The sequence below is a fragment of the Camponotus vicinus genome, unplaced genomic scaffold (genome assembly GCF_025532165.1).
Source record: "Camponotus vicinus isolate PSW18456_S1 unplaced genomic scaffold, iyCamVici1.0 SCAF_9, whole genome shotgun sequence".
NCBI lineage: Eukaryota > Metazoa > Arthropoda > Insecta > Hymenoptera > Formicidae > Camponotus > Camponotus vicinus.
In genome coordinates, this window is record NW_028141981.1 from 5,317,462 (window position 1) to 5,335,817 (window position 18,356).

The 18,356-nt window shown below is 39.0% G+C and overlaps 1 protein-coding gene and 1 long non-coding RNA gene across 3 annotated transcripts in view; one reads left to right on the top strand and one right to left on the bottom strand.

Annotated features, from left to right (window-relative positions):
• Positions 1-1,822: 1,822 nt before the first annotated feature.
• Positions 1,823-17,579, top strand: Dhit (regulator of G protein signaling double hit). Of its 2 annotated transcripts, none has more exons than XM_083108678.1 (4): positions 1,823-4,563; positions 8,558-8,862; positions 11,312-11,720; positions 13,411-17,579. In XM_083108678.1, exons 1-4 carry the CDS (start codon positions 4,555-4,557, stop codon positions 13,651-13,653), a joined length of 966 nt encoding a protein of 321 aa, XP_082964804.1. In that variant the 5' UTR covers positions 1,823-4,554; the 3' UTR covers positions 13,654-17,579. The 2 variants fall into 2 exon arrangements, with proteins under 2 accessions (XP_082964804.1, XP_082964805.1); XM_083108679.1 differs by having other exon boundaries at positions 1,982-4,563; positions 8,558-8,859.
• Positions 8,323-18,356, bottom strand: part of LOC145977041 (uncharacterized) — a 112,580-nt gene continuing 102,546 nt past the window's right edge. The window contains exon 4 of the long non-coding RNA XR_014440392.1: positions 8,323-8,931. This is a non-coding gene — a long non-coding RNA (uncharacterized LOC145977041). The remainder of the gene's footprint in view (positions 8,932-18,356) is intronic.

An 18,356-nucleotide genomic window follows, 5' to 3' on the forward strand; every position in this document is an offset into this window, starting at 1 on the left:
TGTAGCATATAATCTTAGGATTTTGGAAGGCGCTACTAACGTACATAGACGCAGTATCAGTCTACCCAAGGCAAGAGCACTGCTATCAGAAGCATACTACGACCGATAAGCAAGCAATCGACCAAACCGACCGTTTCCAGAGAACCAGGCTGTTTCTTGGTCGGCATTCTTGGTTGGTTCCCTACTGAGTCCGAGGTGTTGTAGCCGGCAAACCTTCATTTACATTCCACCCGGTGTTACCATGTGTAACGTTCCGTGACGCGGGTCTGAAATTAATTTTCAGCGTTTCGTCCCGTTGCTTCGTTATCGTCGAACCGGAGGCCGCCCTGCGCGCGTGAGCGCAAGTCATTCAAAGAGGGCAAACGCGAAAGACGCGGCACCTGCATCTCCGCCGCGTCTTCGAATCGCAATTTAGGAATGCATCTGATCGCTGCCGGCGGCGACGTATTGATCCCCGCCTCGTTCAGACATTCCCTTACGCTGGCGCGCGTCCGCATCTCTTCCTTACGTAAACGCGAGGTGGAAAAAACTGACGGAGGGATGGATGATGGTATCTAGTATTGGCCGCAGTCGCATGATCGATCGAACGCCGGAAGAAGGAGATGGTACGTCCTCTTTCGCGCGGGAAAAATTTCCGCTCTCGCACCACGAATACGGGACTACTTAACTTAAAAGCCGCTAAAACGGTGATGTAACAAGGGTGGGGACAGGAGGAGGGAAAAGGAGAAAAAGAAGAGAAAAAATGAAATTTGCTACGAGAAAACATAATATTCCTAAAATACGAGACGAGATTTCCATAAAAATGTTAAGCACAATTTTATGATAAAGCTTGCCTCTCTTTAGAAAATGTAACGATTTTTATAATTATGAAAAAATCTTATTATTCATATTTTGCGAAAATCCTCGCATCATTATTGTTACAAATGCGTGTTACTTTCGCTTTCTTCTAGTGTTTATATCACTTTTATTATTAGCTTTGTTTATTAATCTATTATTAGCCGCGCCATATATAATATTCAAAGTTTATCGAGAAAATGTATTAATAACTTCAAGTCTGAGTACTTGATATGATCTTAAATAAAGACACAAAACAAAATTTTATTTAATACCATTCTTAACTTACACATGTATAAAACAAAATTAAAAATTGCGCGTAAAAACAATATTTAACAATTACACGTTTCACAATCATATTAATATATTGTAAATTTAAGAATTCTTACGTAAGTAACATTAAGACTTGACGTATTAAGTTTGAAAAATGTTAAATAAAAAAATTTGGGATAAATTCTTTTGAGTAAAAAATTGAGTTAAATATGTTAAGCATTTTAAAGATTAAATAATATAATCCTTTCTGAGATTCGTAATAACGCTATAATTTAAAAGCTGATTTGCTTATTATTCTATATCGTACCGAAATATTCAGTGTTCTTTCAGAATTCGATCACAATTTTATTTCAAAAATAGCTTAATTGATCGTTAATATAAGTCTTCTTGATATTTTTTAAAATTATTCCTCTTGATATTTTAAAACAAATTTATCCATCTCTTAACATTATTGTCTACTATTACTATAGATAAATTACTACAGATAAATTTATTCATTTTCCTTGAATGATATCTTTATACTTTTTTATATTTCATTATGATTTTATTTGTCTGCGCTTGGGAAAGTCTACCTCAATCATAGCGTAATTAATTAACATTTCATCTTTAATTTTAAATGATTCCATTATAATTATTAGAATTATCATTAAGAAATCATTGCGTCATAAAATCATAGTATTTTTATAATGTTTCCTCAGTGGAGCTAATAGTGGAATGACGCGGTTGCGAGTTTCTATCATCGCAATCATTCATACAACTGTTCGACCATAGCGCGTCATAATGACGCCGCTGTGATCATAGCAAAGGATCGCGACAACATTGGCGGGTCATTCGCACGCAGGATCACGAACACGGGCTCTGCCGTCGCGACGCTCGATGGCTCGACCACCGCGTCGGCGTCAGCGTCAGCGTCGGCGTCGGCGTCGGCGTTCTACGACGGTGGCGGCGTCGGCGTCGGCGTCGGCGGCGTTGGCGATCTGCGGAGACGCATCCGCGTCGGATAGCTTCGCATCGCGGCGTCTCGCGTCGGCGTCGCTGGAATCGTCCGCGAGACGGGCAAGCAGTGGTGACCAAGGCATCGTGTAAGCGCGTGTAACCGCCATATTGGCCCAACTCTGGACGAGAGGCCGACGACAGATCATCGCGGGTCGCGGAGCTTTCGAGCTTTCGAAGCTTTCCCAATCGTCGTCCGGGTCGGTCCGGCCGTGATAACGAGGGACACGCGTAAAGTGGAGCAAGGGCGAGCGGTTGCCGCGCAGGAGAAAGGGTGGCTAGGAGAGGACACGCGATAATTCCAGATACGCCTTTGAACGTATCGGATAGTGGGATAAGGAGGGAGGGAGAGAGAAATAGAGAAAGAGAGAGTTAGAGGAAGAAAGAGGGAGAAAAATAAGGATAAGATATAACACGCGTACATAACAGTGTGATACGTGTTCCAGCAATACCGTGCGATAAAATCGTGAGACATAATCGCAACGATCAATCGCGACGAATACCAATATCGATCTTCTTACTCTGAAGATTAGATACTCTCTGTCGGGTTGTGTTCTCCGCAGATTTTTTTTCGTCCGAACAAACACTTGCGTCAGATTTTGCATCGCTTCCGTCGTACTACGTCCCTCTTGAGGAAGATCTAGAAAGAAACATCGTCCATACTCCGAAATGACAGAGCTACCTCTCGTCATTTGAATATTTGTAAGAGAGAATCAGCCGATATTTCTGTAATTATCATCGCTAATCTAAATCTTCCTGAAGCAGATCTTCCTAAAAATCTCTTTTCCAACCCTAAACAATCTTGCGGAGATAAGATCGACGCTCGGTCCAAAAGTCTTCCGAGAGGATATCAAGCGATCAATCGACGGGAAGTTAACACAAAGATAGTCTTTGACAGTCTGCCTAGCCGGTGTGACAGCGCCGCGAGTTCGTCTCTCCCTCTCGACTTGTGCCAATCAATAACCAGCGCATCGACTCGCTTACGCTCCGCTCTCCTTCCTTCTCTCTCTCTCTCTCTCTTGCTTCCTCTCTTTCATCTCTCTTTCCTCCCTTTCTCTCATTTTTTACTCTTTCCTATTTCCTCTTTTCTCGCCAAATTACAAACACTAACATTTTCATCATCTTTCTTCCTTTTCCTGTCTTTGTATTTCTTTATCCTTTTCTCTCATCTTCTTCCGCGTCCGCGTTTGCGAAATACGCACAACTGAATTCCGCGGGCGTCTGTCAACGCAATCAGCAACATCAGCAATAGAGGCAGACGTAACGACAGCATCATCAGCGGTTTAAGCCAACGGCAGCAGCAGCAGCAGCAGCAGCAGTAGCAGCGGCACTCAAGCTAGTCACGCCAGCGCCTCGCGTACCAACAGGCGCGCGAGTATCTATTTATAATTTCGTCAAACGTAACGGAGGACGAAATCGAACGTCATACCGCGTACGACCACCTACGCCAGCTGCGAGGAAAACGAGCGCCGAGTGTGAGATCGGCGTTGATCGGAGACCGCGAGCGTGACGCGGCGCGGCGCGACCGCGCCTTTAAATCGCGTAGCCGAAAGACGTAATAGGTCGATCGCGTGCGACATTCTCGTCGTCCTAAAGTTCAAGGATTCGGTCGTAGTTTGTTGACCGAACTGACGAATTTCCCAAATTCCACCGCGGGACTCGCGAATCTCCAAAGAGTGCGGCGAATTTGCTCGCATTCATCCTTGAGAGCAGGTGCCATCGACAGGGAAGGATTCTCCGCTTCCTATTTCTCTCCGTGACGAATCTCGTATCGACGCACTCTCGCCTCTCTTTTTCTCTCCCTTTCTCTCCTATCGCGACACCAGTCGATCCGCGCGCGCGGCTACCCCGTCGAGAGAGGAGGGTGGAGGGCGCCGCGAGAGAGGGTGACGACGGTAAAGTGATATCGTAACACGGGTGGTATCGACGAAACGGATCGACGAGGGAACGATCGGCAGCATCAAGAAGCGGAAGAAGGCGGGAAATGGGCAAAGTATCATGCGCAACATCGACAACGTAACCCTCCGCACGTCGGGGTCCGTCGCAGTTCAGTGTCGTCGTGCGACGTCGCCATCATCGTCGGCGTAGTAGCGCCTCGCCCGAGGCGAGGAATCCGTTCGGCGACCGATCGGCTCGTGGTGCACGTACCTATGTGTCCGTCCGCGAGTCCGTGAAGACTTCGCGACGACGTGATCTAAGGCTGTTACGCTATTCGGTTGAGGTGCGCGCTGGGAGCATGCGGGCTTCGGGCGAGGCCCGGCGAGGCGGCCCGGGTGGACCGGGCTAAAGGAACGATCGCATATCGGGAGGGACACTCGCGAACGCGGGCACGGGGTGCCGCGGCCGTGCCCGCACCCGCACCCCCCTATCTCGGCGCCGCGCCGGCCACGCGCCGATCAGGCTGATCCTAAGGACGCGGGAAGCGAGCTGGACTCGCTTTCAGACGCATGGAACATGATAGAGGTGAGAAGGAATTATTGTATTATCATTTTGTTATTTTGCCGCAGAAAGGATGTTGAAGATCAGTACGGAACCCTGTAATCGCGCTGATCCGTAAAGAATTTAATTGCAGTCTAAGTGGAAAAGGAAAGGCCGTTATGAGCCAAGCGCAGTAAACAGTGCACGCAAATGTTTAAAATATTTAAATTATTTAATGAACGCTTTGGTCCTAATTTGGACCATCTTCAGCATCTATTAATAAAGATTAATTGGAAAGAAAATAGATTTAAAAAATTGAATAACATTACGATGCGAAAAATTAATAAAACGATGGTAAACTTTTCTCCGATTCCAACCGTAAAGTATGGATTATATATCTCAGATGTTATGAGAATAATTAGTCAACGTTGACAGCCACAAAGGCAGAGCACAGTCAACGTTGAGTAATTATTCTCATAACATCTGAGATAATCCTTTACGGTTGGAACCGAAGGGAAATTTACCATCGTTTTATTAATTTTTCGCATCGTAATGTTATTCAATTTTTTTAATATATTTTCTTTCCAATTAATTTTTGTTAATAGATGCTGAAGATGGTCCAAATTAGGACCGAAACGTTCATTAAATAATTTAAATATTTTAAACATTTGCGTGCACTGTTTACTACACTTGTCTCATAACGGCCTATTGCTTTTCCACTTATATTGTTTATATCTGAGCCTTCACTTTGCTTTTTAATTGCAGTCTTATTCACTTTATAATAGAGCGAACTGGAACGCTATAGTATTCTTCGTATATAGTAGATGTGCATGCGAACATTATATTGGCAGGAATAAAATAAAATTTTTTAAATATATTGTTTTAATAAAAAAAATTCCAATTAAAAAGATTTATTATATAATAATAATAAATTAATTTTACAAATAATTTTCTAATTTAGGAACATGCATATAAACAATAAAATTGAATCGAATATTGAAAACCAAAATTGCATTCAATCGTATTTAAATTACCTTACACGATCATAAAATTGAATTATATTGTAAAAAGTGCGGACAGAGCTGTTGCTCAAAATTTTCCCAACTCCAGGTTGGACTTTATTTTTCGTTTAAAATAAAATTTATAACATGTAGATTACGAATAAGTTTTCAGATGGGCCGAGTTTTCCCAGAGAAAATGGCCGACAATAAGTATTTTTTACAAGGATAAAAATTAAACGACAATTCGGAAACTTGTACTTTTATCGTATGCGTAATCTATGCATAATCTATATAAATATTATTTGAAGCCAAAAAAAATCCAAGTTAGGAAAATTTTGGACAACAGGCTTATGGACATTTGTCCGCATTCTGAAATCTTGAAATAATAACGCGCATAGAAAAAGCGAGAACGCGTAATAGCTTTATTATCACTTATTAGAATCTTGATCGAAACGTTTGCAGCTTACTGTTCATGCAGAGCATGACAAATTCATTTATATAGATGTGCGCACGTACACTTTCCCCGATCGAAATAAATTTACAAGATTATCGGACGAAGCGGTTGTAGGAGAGGGAAGCGAGGGTTGTAGTTGCACGTGCTCCGCGATTGCGTGCTGCACGAAGGCAACACGCCATTGGGCCATTGACATGTTGACACGCAGCTATGCGTAAACACTATCGCTGTTTCAGAATCACTTTAAATGCATTGGCAGCGTTTGCAATTGGAGCTGCGATCGCGAAATTAATGTCCAAAATTTTATCCGAAAATGTCAATCATCCCCCGTGTCAAAATATATTAGTCTGTACGAGAGTCATCTTGTTTATTAATGACTCAAAACAAAATAAATCAGTAATAATATTTGCGTTTATTATTTTAACTAATTAATTATCAAAATTAATCTTTAGTGAACAAATATGAATTTTGATTAAGAAAGTTAATTTTTATTTTTTAATATTTTTATATATTTCATTTTATATATTTCAGTTTCGTTTAACTTATAGATATAGAGATTCGCGTGCAACTCAAATGCAAATTATTATTATATATAAGCATTATACGCGCGCTATTAAAACTCATGTAAAATTCATCGTTCGCATCAATCGCTCAACTCTAAGTGTTTCCTAAATTTCGTGGTGTTCTCTAGTGTAAGCAACGGTTTGTTTCCACGACGTCTGCCAAAATAAATCATACTCGGAGATTATTGAAATTTATATCGTTACGCTATCGTAACTGGAGTCACGTTTTCGGAGATACGAACTGAAATTTGCTCTGTATATATAAACGATCGCGTATTTTTATGAGAGATCCGCAGTTCTCTAAATACGGTTTTTGCACATAGTCTCTACGCGCAATTTCCGGCCTCTATTTCCCGATCATCCCAAATCACCGCGCCGATTTATACAGTGTTATAAGCAATTGAACGGTTCTCTGTTTAATCTCAATGATCCTGATTGCTCCACATATCTACCTTGTCCCTCCTCCTCCATCTATCTCTCTCTCGTCCTTACGCAGCTCATTCGTACGCTTCGTCACGTTTACTCGCGGCTACACGTGTACACTTTACGTCGTTGCCCGCTGTTTATCAACCTCTGCCCACATGCCATATAAGCGACTGTACGATGTGGTCGTTATCGCGTGAGGCCGCATGGAGAACGGGTCATCGATATACAACGTGGCATAAAAATAAAGGGCCGCATGTAGTTACATGCATCATACAGACAACATATTCAGTTTATTCCGCGAATTTTTTTTTATTTATAGGAAGAAATGAACAGACCGCACTGAATATTTCTTCAAGGTTTTCTCTTCGCTGAAATAAAATCTCTATGCTGAAATGAAATTATGCACGAGTTTCGCGTTGTTCGCGAAGTATCTCGTGTTTCAAGTATGAAAAATAAATTCTCAATTATGCTCGATTCTAGGATACTTCATATTCTGATTTTAATGATTAAGATAAATATTTTCTTGTTGATTATCGCTATAATATTTCATAAATTAAAAAATGAGGAAGTCAATACGAAAACAGATTATCGATTCGCGTTGGAAATTAGAACAGAAGTTAGAACGCGCGATTAAAATATGAAAATTTATTTGAGAAAGGATTGAGAGTGTACTGATTTCGAATTGAGACCGTTCTTAAATATGGCATTAAGGAATTAATTCATCTCCTTAAACTTTCTCTGAGAATCCAATATCGATCAGCTCAGCCGTCTGGCGATCATGAATTTTAAATACCGGAGACCTCGAACGGAACGACGAAAGAATAATAAATCTCTGGCTACATCTCTCATTTCGATATCGCCATCGCCGGGCCGCGCTGAAAATACGAGCCAATCGATACGTGCAGCTGAGCGCACGACAATCGTATCCCAACTAATTGGCTGCTTTTTGAAGGCTTATGTGTCAATTATCGTACAGTCAGCTTATTTCGATTAAAACGATTTTATCGTGTTGCCATAGATAAATCGATTGATCATGTTTTTCCTGAAATTTATATAAACTACTTCAATCGGAATTTAATGATTACGATTCTCACGTTGAATATGATTTCATATTTCGATATATCCAATAAATCCATTCTCTTTCCGAAATTCTTCCACGTCGCTTTCTTACGTGATTTCGTAGTCATTTTCGACTTACAATTAAAATGGCTCTTGCATCTTTTTATATCAATTTAATTATATCAACGTAAAGACATAAAAAGAATAAAATATCTGACTATTAATATCGGTTAATGATTCTATTATAACTATATATATAGAGGATTATTTAATTTGGCTTATACGCATCAATTGGATGCAATATCAGTTTTACGACCTCTTTATTAAAGAACGATTGCATATTATTAATATTTATATCCAAGTATGTTTTTACAAAAACTTAATGTCAACCACTTTACATAAATAAATCAAATCACGAAGCCGACAAGTAGTCCATTGTGTTCCGGAAGCCGCTGATTTAGTACACCTATTCTTAGTATCGGAATAAGCTCGTTCGCACGTGATACGTCGATTCAGAGGGCGAATGTCGATTGCAGATGTCGAGTGGACTCGGTGCAACTGCAATGGGAATCGGCGTTAGTCACGGGACAGGCGGCGAGGGTGTAGCTGGTGGTTGTCGCCTCCGTGCACAGAACCAAGGCCAAGCCTCGGGATCCACGATGCAGCATAGTAATCCGCAACAGTCGTCTCAACAGCAACAGCAGTCGCAACAGCAGCAGCAACAGCAGGCGCCTGCGTCACAACAGCAGTCGCAACAACAACGCCAGGCAGTCGGATTCATGGGCCGATCGAAGAAGGACAACTGTTGCCTATGCTGGTGCTGTTGTTGCAGTTGCTCGTGGTATTATCGATCCTGCCCTCTTGCATTTTGTGTACATCAATGCGATTGATTCTAAAAGAGACTGCTGACCTGAAAAAAGCAATGACATTTTTTTCCTAAGCGCTTTTTTACATAATATTAATATGTAATCTTTAATAATAGAGTTTATTTATAATCGAAAAGCTTATTTCATGCAAAAATTTTCCCTTTAAAAATATGTATAAATACGAAATATCGATTCGTTCTTATTTAATAATGATTATATGGATTTAACTTGTCGCAAAGTGAACACACTGATGTACAAAGCGTCTAAACTATAATTAATAGTACTTCATTCACATACACATAGATGACAATGGGCAAATCGTTCACGAAGAGTAGATTTCCGAATCGTGCTAAGTATAACTTCAATTCTCCGTTTTGTAACTACATAGTCGCTGTCGCGAGTATGACTGACAAAGCAAGTCGGCACAAAGAGCTTTCATTGTAATCACTAGTGCAAGGTAGATGAAAACGAGTAAAACGCGCCATTATCGTTATCGTGCGCGTGGCTATTTTCATGCTTACTTCATCTACTGAACCTCTCGTCATTGAAACGATATCGGTCCATTGTCTTTAAACTCGCGTGTATGATCCATTTATTGCCACGCAGACGTATCTACATATTATCTTTCTATGTTTCATGCTACAAGTAGGAATAAATGGTAAGCAGGCCACGGACTGTTAATGTTACTTGCTGCGTTAATGTTACTTGTTTATTATGTCGATGACGATGCTATCATAATGCACGTATTACAGCTCACAGAAACGGGGTTATGCACATACCACACGTCCTTCCTCTGCGACCCATCTTTGCAGATTATACGCGAATAGCCTATTCATTCCGGACTGACATCGACCCGAAAGAGTTTGCCTGAAATGCCGGCAGCGTTTCCTGAATTGCCGCCGCGGAAATATGTTCATGACTATGTATACTTGACTATTATATTGGAGTAAAGAAATCTTTAAAAATGCACTTTGAAGTATAATAGTCTCTTTAATTTAGCGTCATTCAGGATTTGTCACTTGTTTCATATTATGCAACAAATGTATTTTTTCTTAGCCTTTGAAGGCATCAAACTAATGGTAGTCTAGAATTTTGAAACTTTATTAAAAAATAATAACATCCGAATATATGATTTTTAGTAATTGTTTATTATATATATCAGTCTAAAGTTAAAACAAAGAAACACATTTTTTGAAAAAAATCGTTAAAATTATCGTTAAATTGTTATCGTTAAAATTGATAAAATTTTTAACAAAAAAATCATAAGCAAACGTAGTATTACATTCACTTATGGAATTAATCAAATAAAAAATAGACTCTTGTAACTTGTTAATATTTTATATTAAATATTAATAAGATGGAAAATATATTAATATAAATGTAGAAATATAAGAATATAGGAATATAAAAATTCGAGATATTATTTTCTAATCATGGAAAAATTTTTAGAAGTAAATATAGAATTTAATGAATTCAAATTAGAAAGCAGAAAGAGAATTATTTTCGTCATTTGGCCAAATCATGTGAATTGTTTAAGATCGCCGTTTATTTCCGCATTTGCGGTTTGTAAATGCCGCATCATCGAACACAAGAAAATTTTCCAATGACCCGATTCTTCCATGTTATTCTGTTATCGACACAACTAATATCTTCTCTCAGTTCAATACCACCTTTTCATATCACTTTGTATCTCGCGTTATATCGGAGTTTCGGTTAAATTAACTATCTTAATGTCAATCATTTATTATCATTCCCCATTGCATTCGTATTCATCTAGTAGATTATACTCCTGCTCCCTGCCGCTCATTTCATCTCATTTCCCGAAATTACCAAGTTTAATATTCATTTCAACACATCCCTCTCTTTCCCTGCCCCTGCTGTATATTATTATTTTCATTGTTTGTATTCTTTTTATCATGCTCGTGTTTGTCAAACAAGAATAACCAGGTATCATTGCATGATTGTTACAATTAATGCAATTATTTACGGTCATTGTTATCGACATGATAACGCGTAATAAATTTCAATCCGATCTTTTAGAACCGAATCCGTTTCCGCCGCATTATCTGTTATAATAAAAAAATAGATAAAGTAGATTATATTATTTATAGCAAAAAAAATACAAAATAATCAAAATCAACACATTCTACTATTTTCTAAACTTTTACTTCAACTATAGAGTAATAAGTATAATAAGAATCGAAGTAAAGTAAAGTAAGAAAAGTATTAGAGATAAAATTGCATATAAATTTTGAAATAACAAGCTATTTTATTAACGATCTTCGTTAATAAAATATATGCACATAATAATAATAATAATTTTGAATCGTTGCAAAAAATCAATTGTTCGTTATTTATTTAACAATTTTCACAATTTTATGTCCTGAACGACAACGAGACCTAATTGTGCGCTGATGGTTTCAGTTTGGCGGCAGTCGGCGGTAATTCGGGCACCGGTGGAGCGGGTGATCAGGGCAAGAAGAAGGGCAACGCCGGCGTCGGCGGCGAGCATGGCGGCGGCATCGGCGTCACCGATCTCGCGGGTGCAGGTGCAGGTAACGGTCTCGACGGACTCGACGGCTTCGACGGCGGCCTGGAAGCTTGTTGCAGCTTGGAAGAGATCCGAGCCTGGGGCTCGTCCTTCGACAAACTGATGAGGAACGCCGCCGGACGCAAGCTCTTTAAAGAGTTTCTCGTGAGCGAGTACAGCGAGGAGAACATCGCCTTCTGGCTGGCCTGCGAGCAACTCAAGCGAGAGAGCAATCCCGAGACAATCGAGGAGAAGGCGCGCTACATTTACGACGAATACATATCCATACTTTCGCCGAAGGAAGTGAGTAAAAGAAACCCCGTTCTCGTTGTCGCGAGAATTTATAGAATCTATACGTATTCATTAGGTATAATTGTTAAAAGACTTAGAAGAAATCAAAATGAATTAATTTTTGTTTATTATATTATTAAATAGTAGTATTTCAATAATTATATAGTTTCAAATAATTCAGTACTCAGTATATTCAAATAATAATAGTTTCTTTTAGAACAAATAAATGATATTTACTAAAGAAAAAATTATAAATTAAAACAATTATATTTATTAAAGAAATTCTTATTCTCAAAAATGTATACTATTCTCAAATTAATTTTACTTACTTAAAATTGAAGTGTTTCAAATTAATCAATTTAATTTGTTGAAATCATACACACATATGCTTACAATCATTACATTGTTTTAATAAAACTTTTCTCGCGAAAATAAAGCAATCACTTCTGAATAAAAAATATTGGCATATTATTTAATATCAAATAATACGATATAAGTCGCGTATATATTAACAATATCTATTCAATATCTGTTCAATAAGTTTTCTTATCATTGAACACGATATTGATATAACACATTTTTTGTTTCCTTGGAAAAATATACTATTAAATATACATTCGATCGAAGAGATAGCATCAACCTAGAAATATTTAATTTCTAATTTTCTATTTTTCTAATCGTTTATCTAGTAAAATATAATGACATACATAATGGCATGCGATCAATATCTGTTATTTTGACTAGCTGAAGGATAAGCACTTATATTTCATAAAATAATTCCTGCTTACCCTTCTAGAGTCGTTAGCTTTGATAGAATCGATAACATTACATAGGATGCATGATCTAATTGCGCCATTTTATCGGATGCAAAAGTCGAATGTTAAGAACGCGTAAGAATTATAAAAATAATGTAGTAAAATTAAATACTGTTTGATGTGAAGGGATGTAACGTCTTTCTCGATATACTTTTACAATATAATGTTCCGTTTGCGAGAAAAACTGCAGGTGCGCGTGACTGTGTGTGTATGTGTGTGTATAATTTCTTCTATATTAACCTACTGACCTAGTGACCCAGTGACCTCTTTAACGACCTGTTCAATCGTCCAAACGGGGCAAATGCACGAATCGTCTTTTACCATTCGAACATTATGGCAAATTGTACAGTATACGTGCGTTATTACATTCATGTAGATAATTTTATGAGATAACGTAAAAGATCGTGTTAAAGGCATCTCGTGCATATATTACAACCCATAATTCTCGAAAAGCTTTTCATCTTAAATCTTTTATAACTTTGAACGTGTTAGAGCTTTGCCATTTCTATTAAAGCAAAATCGATTTGAAATTAATCAAAAGAAATCAATCAATTTATAAATTATCTATTTATCCTAGATTATCAGATACATGTTTATTTTTAAAAAAATCATAATTATGCATTCAATTAAAAACATAAGATTTTATAATTTATATAATTTTTCTTATAACACCTTTCTATAAGACGCGTGTAAGTTATCATAAAGTATTATAAGGCCTTAATTTTTTATGCAAAAAAGATATGAGTTGCACGCAAACAGTGTGCTATAGATTAAGGCTTGCAAACGATGGAATAGTTTACAATTTTACAGGATATTCTTATAAAAAAAACGAACTGATGATATGTGTCAAAAAATTTCATTCAACTTATTCTCTTTATTTTTTGCAGGTGAGTCTGGATTCGCGGGTACGGGAGATCGTGAATCGCAATATGGTGGAACCTACACCGCATACTTTCGACGATGCGCAGCTACAAATCTACACCCTTATGCATCGGGACTCGTATCCGCGTTTCGTCAACAGCGAGATTTACCGGAGGGTAGCCAGATTGAATAGCAGCAGTCCACCTAGCCCAAGCACCGGACAGGAGCATGGTAGTGGAAAAACAAAAGGCAAACGGGGAGCAACGTAATCGTGACGGATGGTCCAAGGACATTGGGGGCGCGAACCAAGACCTCCAAAACCAAAAGCATCTTCAGACCATGCGTCAATCAGCCGAGAATCGTTCGGCGGCGAGTTCGCGATCGGCAACACTCTCCTCGACGGAGAGCCTCCGTCGAGGTGAGGAATCATTGCCCAAGCGGACATGGCCGATGAAGCTAATCTCTCCCAAGAGGGGCCATTCCTCTAGGGTGGACGACGACGATCTTTCTGATCGTTTGTCGAATCGCTCGCATACGGGAGCCTGGAGCTTGTTCAGTGAATCGCTCTTCCACGCGAAGGCGCAACGGGGCCACGTAATCGCGCTCGTCATTGCATATGAGCCATTACAACACCGATGATGATGATGACGATGATGATGATAATGATAATATTGATGATGATGATGATGGATTGAATGTACGAAATCGCGATCGCGATCGATCGTGTAGATCACAAATCGTGGCGTTCCACTTCCAAAGATTCGGTGCAAGCGGATGCACGCAGGGCGGTGGATCGTAGCCGGAGAAAGGAAGGTCACGCGATCGTTCGGGGATGACGGACACCGCCGTGAATACCATTAATCTCCCGAGTCCGTCGATCTTCGAGTCACACAATCTTCCCTCGTTGCCGTTATAGTTTAGAGGTTCGCATAGGAGATCGACTCGAGCTCACGACCTTCTTCCTCTTTTTCGCTCTTCTCTTGAAAGCGAATACAATTTGAATCACATAGCTTATATCTCACATAGCTCATATATATATATATATATATATCATGATTCATTATAAATAGGTAAAGTATCTCTTCATTTCTTAGCAAGTATTGAGAGAAAAAAAAGAAAAATTAGAAAAACTCTTTTATCTATTTTTCAATCAAATGCGCATGTGTAAAATAGGAAAAATGTGATTCGAATTGAACTCGCCGTATTAAAGAGATTGACCATCTGATTTAAATCTAATATATGCGGCAAAATGAAATATTCCTAATATGTAGCACATAATTGCAACTATTTGAGGTATTTGATTGAAGCGATAATGGTAATATGCTGCATATGATTATCCATTCAAAATTCCAAGAAAATATCTAATTTTCCCCACGAAAGAAAGTGCTACAAGCTTACAAATCAATGCTTCGCGAAACAATTGATATTCATTCTCTCTCAGAATGCTCTTGAACGAAACTCGATCATGTCTCCCGTGAACTTAGATTATAGCAAGGGCTTGACGAGAGTATAGATTTAATCTGCTCAAGATCGAATTTGCCGGTTGCTCTCTTTCTCTTATTTCTACGACATTTATCTTCCGTGATTGGAAGAAAATCGAGTCTCAACGTTGTTTTACAGCCCGCTGTAATGTCAGGGTAACGCATCGTAAATATAATGTATTTTTTATGATCGTGCGTTTTTCTATAATCGCCAGTAGTTCGCGTCCGAGTCTTCCTCACCTCAGGAAAAATGGGATCGCGAAATCATACGTACTTATTCAAAAAAACGAGAAGAGCGTCGAGAAAGAGAGAGGAAGGGGGAGAGAAAGAAGGAGATTGCGGCTCTCCGTTAAATATACCTCGGCGTTCGCTTCCATCGCGTTTTCAGAAGAATTACCGATGGACGATGATCTTCGTCGCTTCTGGTGCGTCATCCCCATGGCGGATATCGAGCTACTGCCAGCGAGAACACACCAAAGATCGAACGTGCGTCGAAGCCAACCAATTTGACGATCACCAAAGAGAAGAACGACTCAATTCAATGGACATGTTACACACAAACGCGCACACGACCACACAAATACACGCACATATAAAATATATACGTACAGAAGACACGCACACACGTACTCACGCTGACGCAATACGCGTACGCTCGTGTAGAATCTAATCTAGTCATCGTCACGCGAAAATGCGATCCGAATACGCGTGATTGTGGAAGAAAAAGGCCTAAACACGAGAAAAATACCAAGTGTCCCTCGAACTCGCGCGAAATCAAAGCGTCGAAATTAGACTATCATCATTGATGCGGATCAAAAAGAAAAAAAAATGTGATGAGAAAAAGAGAAAGAGAGAGAGAGAGAAGTAAAAGGGCGAAAAGCGGTGAGTCGTCGCGGCGCGAATGCATTCTTCTTAGCATTAATTCGTATATAAGTACGGAATAGAATCTAAAAAAATAAAAAGAAAAAAAGAATCACGACGACTCAATCGTCACTGATGATCACTTGCGATTCGCATCACGATGCCTGTCCGCCAGGATTTCTTCTCGGCCGCGATGTGCTTCGACGGATCGCTCGTCACATGGACACAATTTTGCCTTCGTCTTCGAGTTTACCTTCCATTTTCAGAAATCTTACACTCCTCGTGGTAGGTCTACGTCTGAGATTTATCACATGGCATTGTGTATTTGACAACGGTAAGTAATTTAAGCGCGCTGGAGAGAGAATTTATATCGAACATTGCATTATAATGAGAGCGCACGTTGGTAGAGAAGTGTCAGACTCATGGAACTAATGTTAAATATAAATCTAGCTAAATATAATGTCTCCCCTCCCTAAGAAACTCCTCGGCGTTTATACTTGTGTCAGCCACATTTCGTTGGATAAAAATGTCAGACGTAAACTTGCTACTACTGTTGTATCTCATCATGAGACCGATCTTCGCGTCGCGATCGAGAAGAGAGCGACGCTTGGCCGAGGCATATCGTAAGCTCAAAAGAACGATTACTATTTGCTTTTACCTTTTTCGCAACAAAATGCTGAATCGCATTGACGGACAGCGGGAATATGATATTCGTCGTCATCAATAAAGCGACCAAAAGAGCGGTAAAGTTCGAGCGCATCGCGGCGCGCCCGCCCAATCTCCATTCGCGGTATATACATCGGTATACACATCTCGCGATATGTCAAGCGTATACATAACACACACAAAAGGCGCACGTGCTCTCCCAAGGATCATCGCAATGACGGGAGGGCGAACGATAAATGAGCGCGCATCTCTCTAGTCAAATCGTCGGCATCGTCGCGAGCGGACAGCACAAGCGACAACACTCGCACAGTCAGTCAGCGTTTGGCTACTGCCCTGTAGATAATATAGATAGGTATATAATGAACGAAGAGGATTAATGATTATAAATATAAATATAATTATATAAATATATATATATATAAATATGAAAAGAGAGAAAAGAAATATATATATAAATATACAAAAAAACATGTGCTATGTTCCACATAGATGCAGAATGCGAGCGTATGGGAATAACAGTGAGAATGTGAGAGAATGAAGCGCGATTCTCTCTTTTTAATCTCCGATTCTTTGTTCGACGCGAGAACAGCCTGTCCGCCGCGACCGAAAACGAAAGACGACGGTAATTAGTAAATATCTCTCAAGATATCTTAATTCTGACGTCGACGATATGCCGTATTCGCGTGACACCGAAGCGGAAGACGAACGTGATATAATGAAGATCGTAAGCAACGAGAATTGCGTAACTAGATCAAGAGGAGGAGAGGATAGAGCGATAACGATATATGTATAAATAAGTGTAAATGTCCCTTTAAGACTTGTGAATGCCTTATTATTATTGTCTTCATTATTATTATCGTCGTAATTATTACTGCTACTGCGTGATTCTGCATTAAATTGATTATTATAAACTCTTTTGTATAGGCAGAGAGATTTAATTGCATTTACTTGCTGCGATTTTTCTAAGCAAATCGCAAGAAGTATGTGATATAGAAATTTTGTGATACAGAATGTCGAAGAGAATGCTCGGACTCTTCGCTCTCTCTTCTCTTGTCTCCAGCAGGGCTGTTCATTTAGGATCTCAACGTGGCTTCCGGAGGCCTCGCGTCGGCATCGTCGATGAAATTAAGCGGTGAGATTGCTCGAACGTCGTCTTCACTAATAAACGCACAATTTTCTCAACCTTCGATCCCCTGCTTCTTTCTTCACGAGGAAATCTCCCTTAAGATCCATATAGGGCGGAGAGGTAAGGGCATGCCAGAGCCATCATCAGCACAGCTGCGATCGTGCATGAATCTCTCCCGACCTTTGCATATTCTGATTTTTCGTTTTTTTTTCCGAGACAATCAGCAAACTCGTACGATGCGACATATACAGGTAAGTGTCCTGTAATTTCGAAAGTTCTCGATCGAACGCGAGTTCTCATCTCGATGAAATGCTCAACACGAATCTGTTTTTTAGACTGAACTATTTGGGAAAAGTGAACTGGTGAAGTGTCAAGAACATCATCATAAATATTAATATAAACACTAATATAAATATCTGTATTTATTATATTGATTTTTATAATTATCAAATAAGAGATATATTGATTACTTATATATATATATATATATATATATATATATATATATATATATATATATATATATAAAAGAAGGATTTATGACAATCTTGAGAAGGATATGAGATAGAAGACAAGGAGGAATATTCAGTAATATATGAAAACTTAATTATTAGAGAGAGCGAAAGTTTAATATATATTAATATATGTTATTTCTTAAACGAAAAAAAATAAATAAATAACATAAAATCTTTTTACACCATGACCAAGATATATTTTAAGCTAAAATAAATTTAGAGTTTATTTTTTTAATAATTTGGAATTTGTGTGCCATAAAGCGACTCGCTCAACTTTTCACAGATGGAGTTTCTTGAAAGGGCATAGGAATAAGATGGTATGA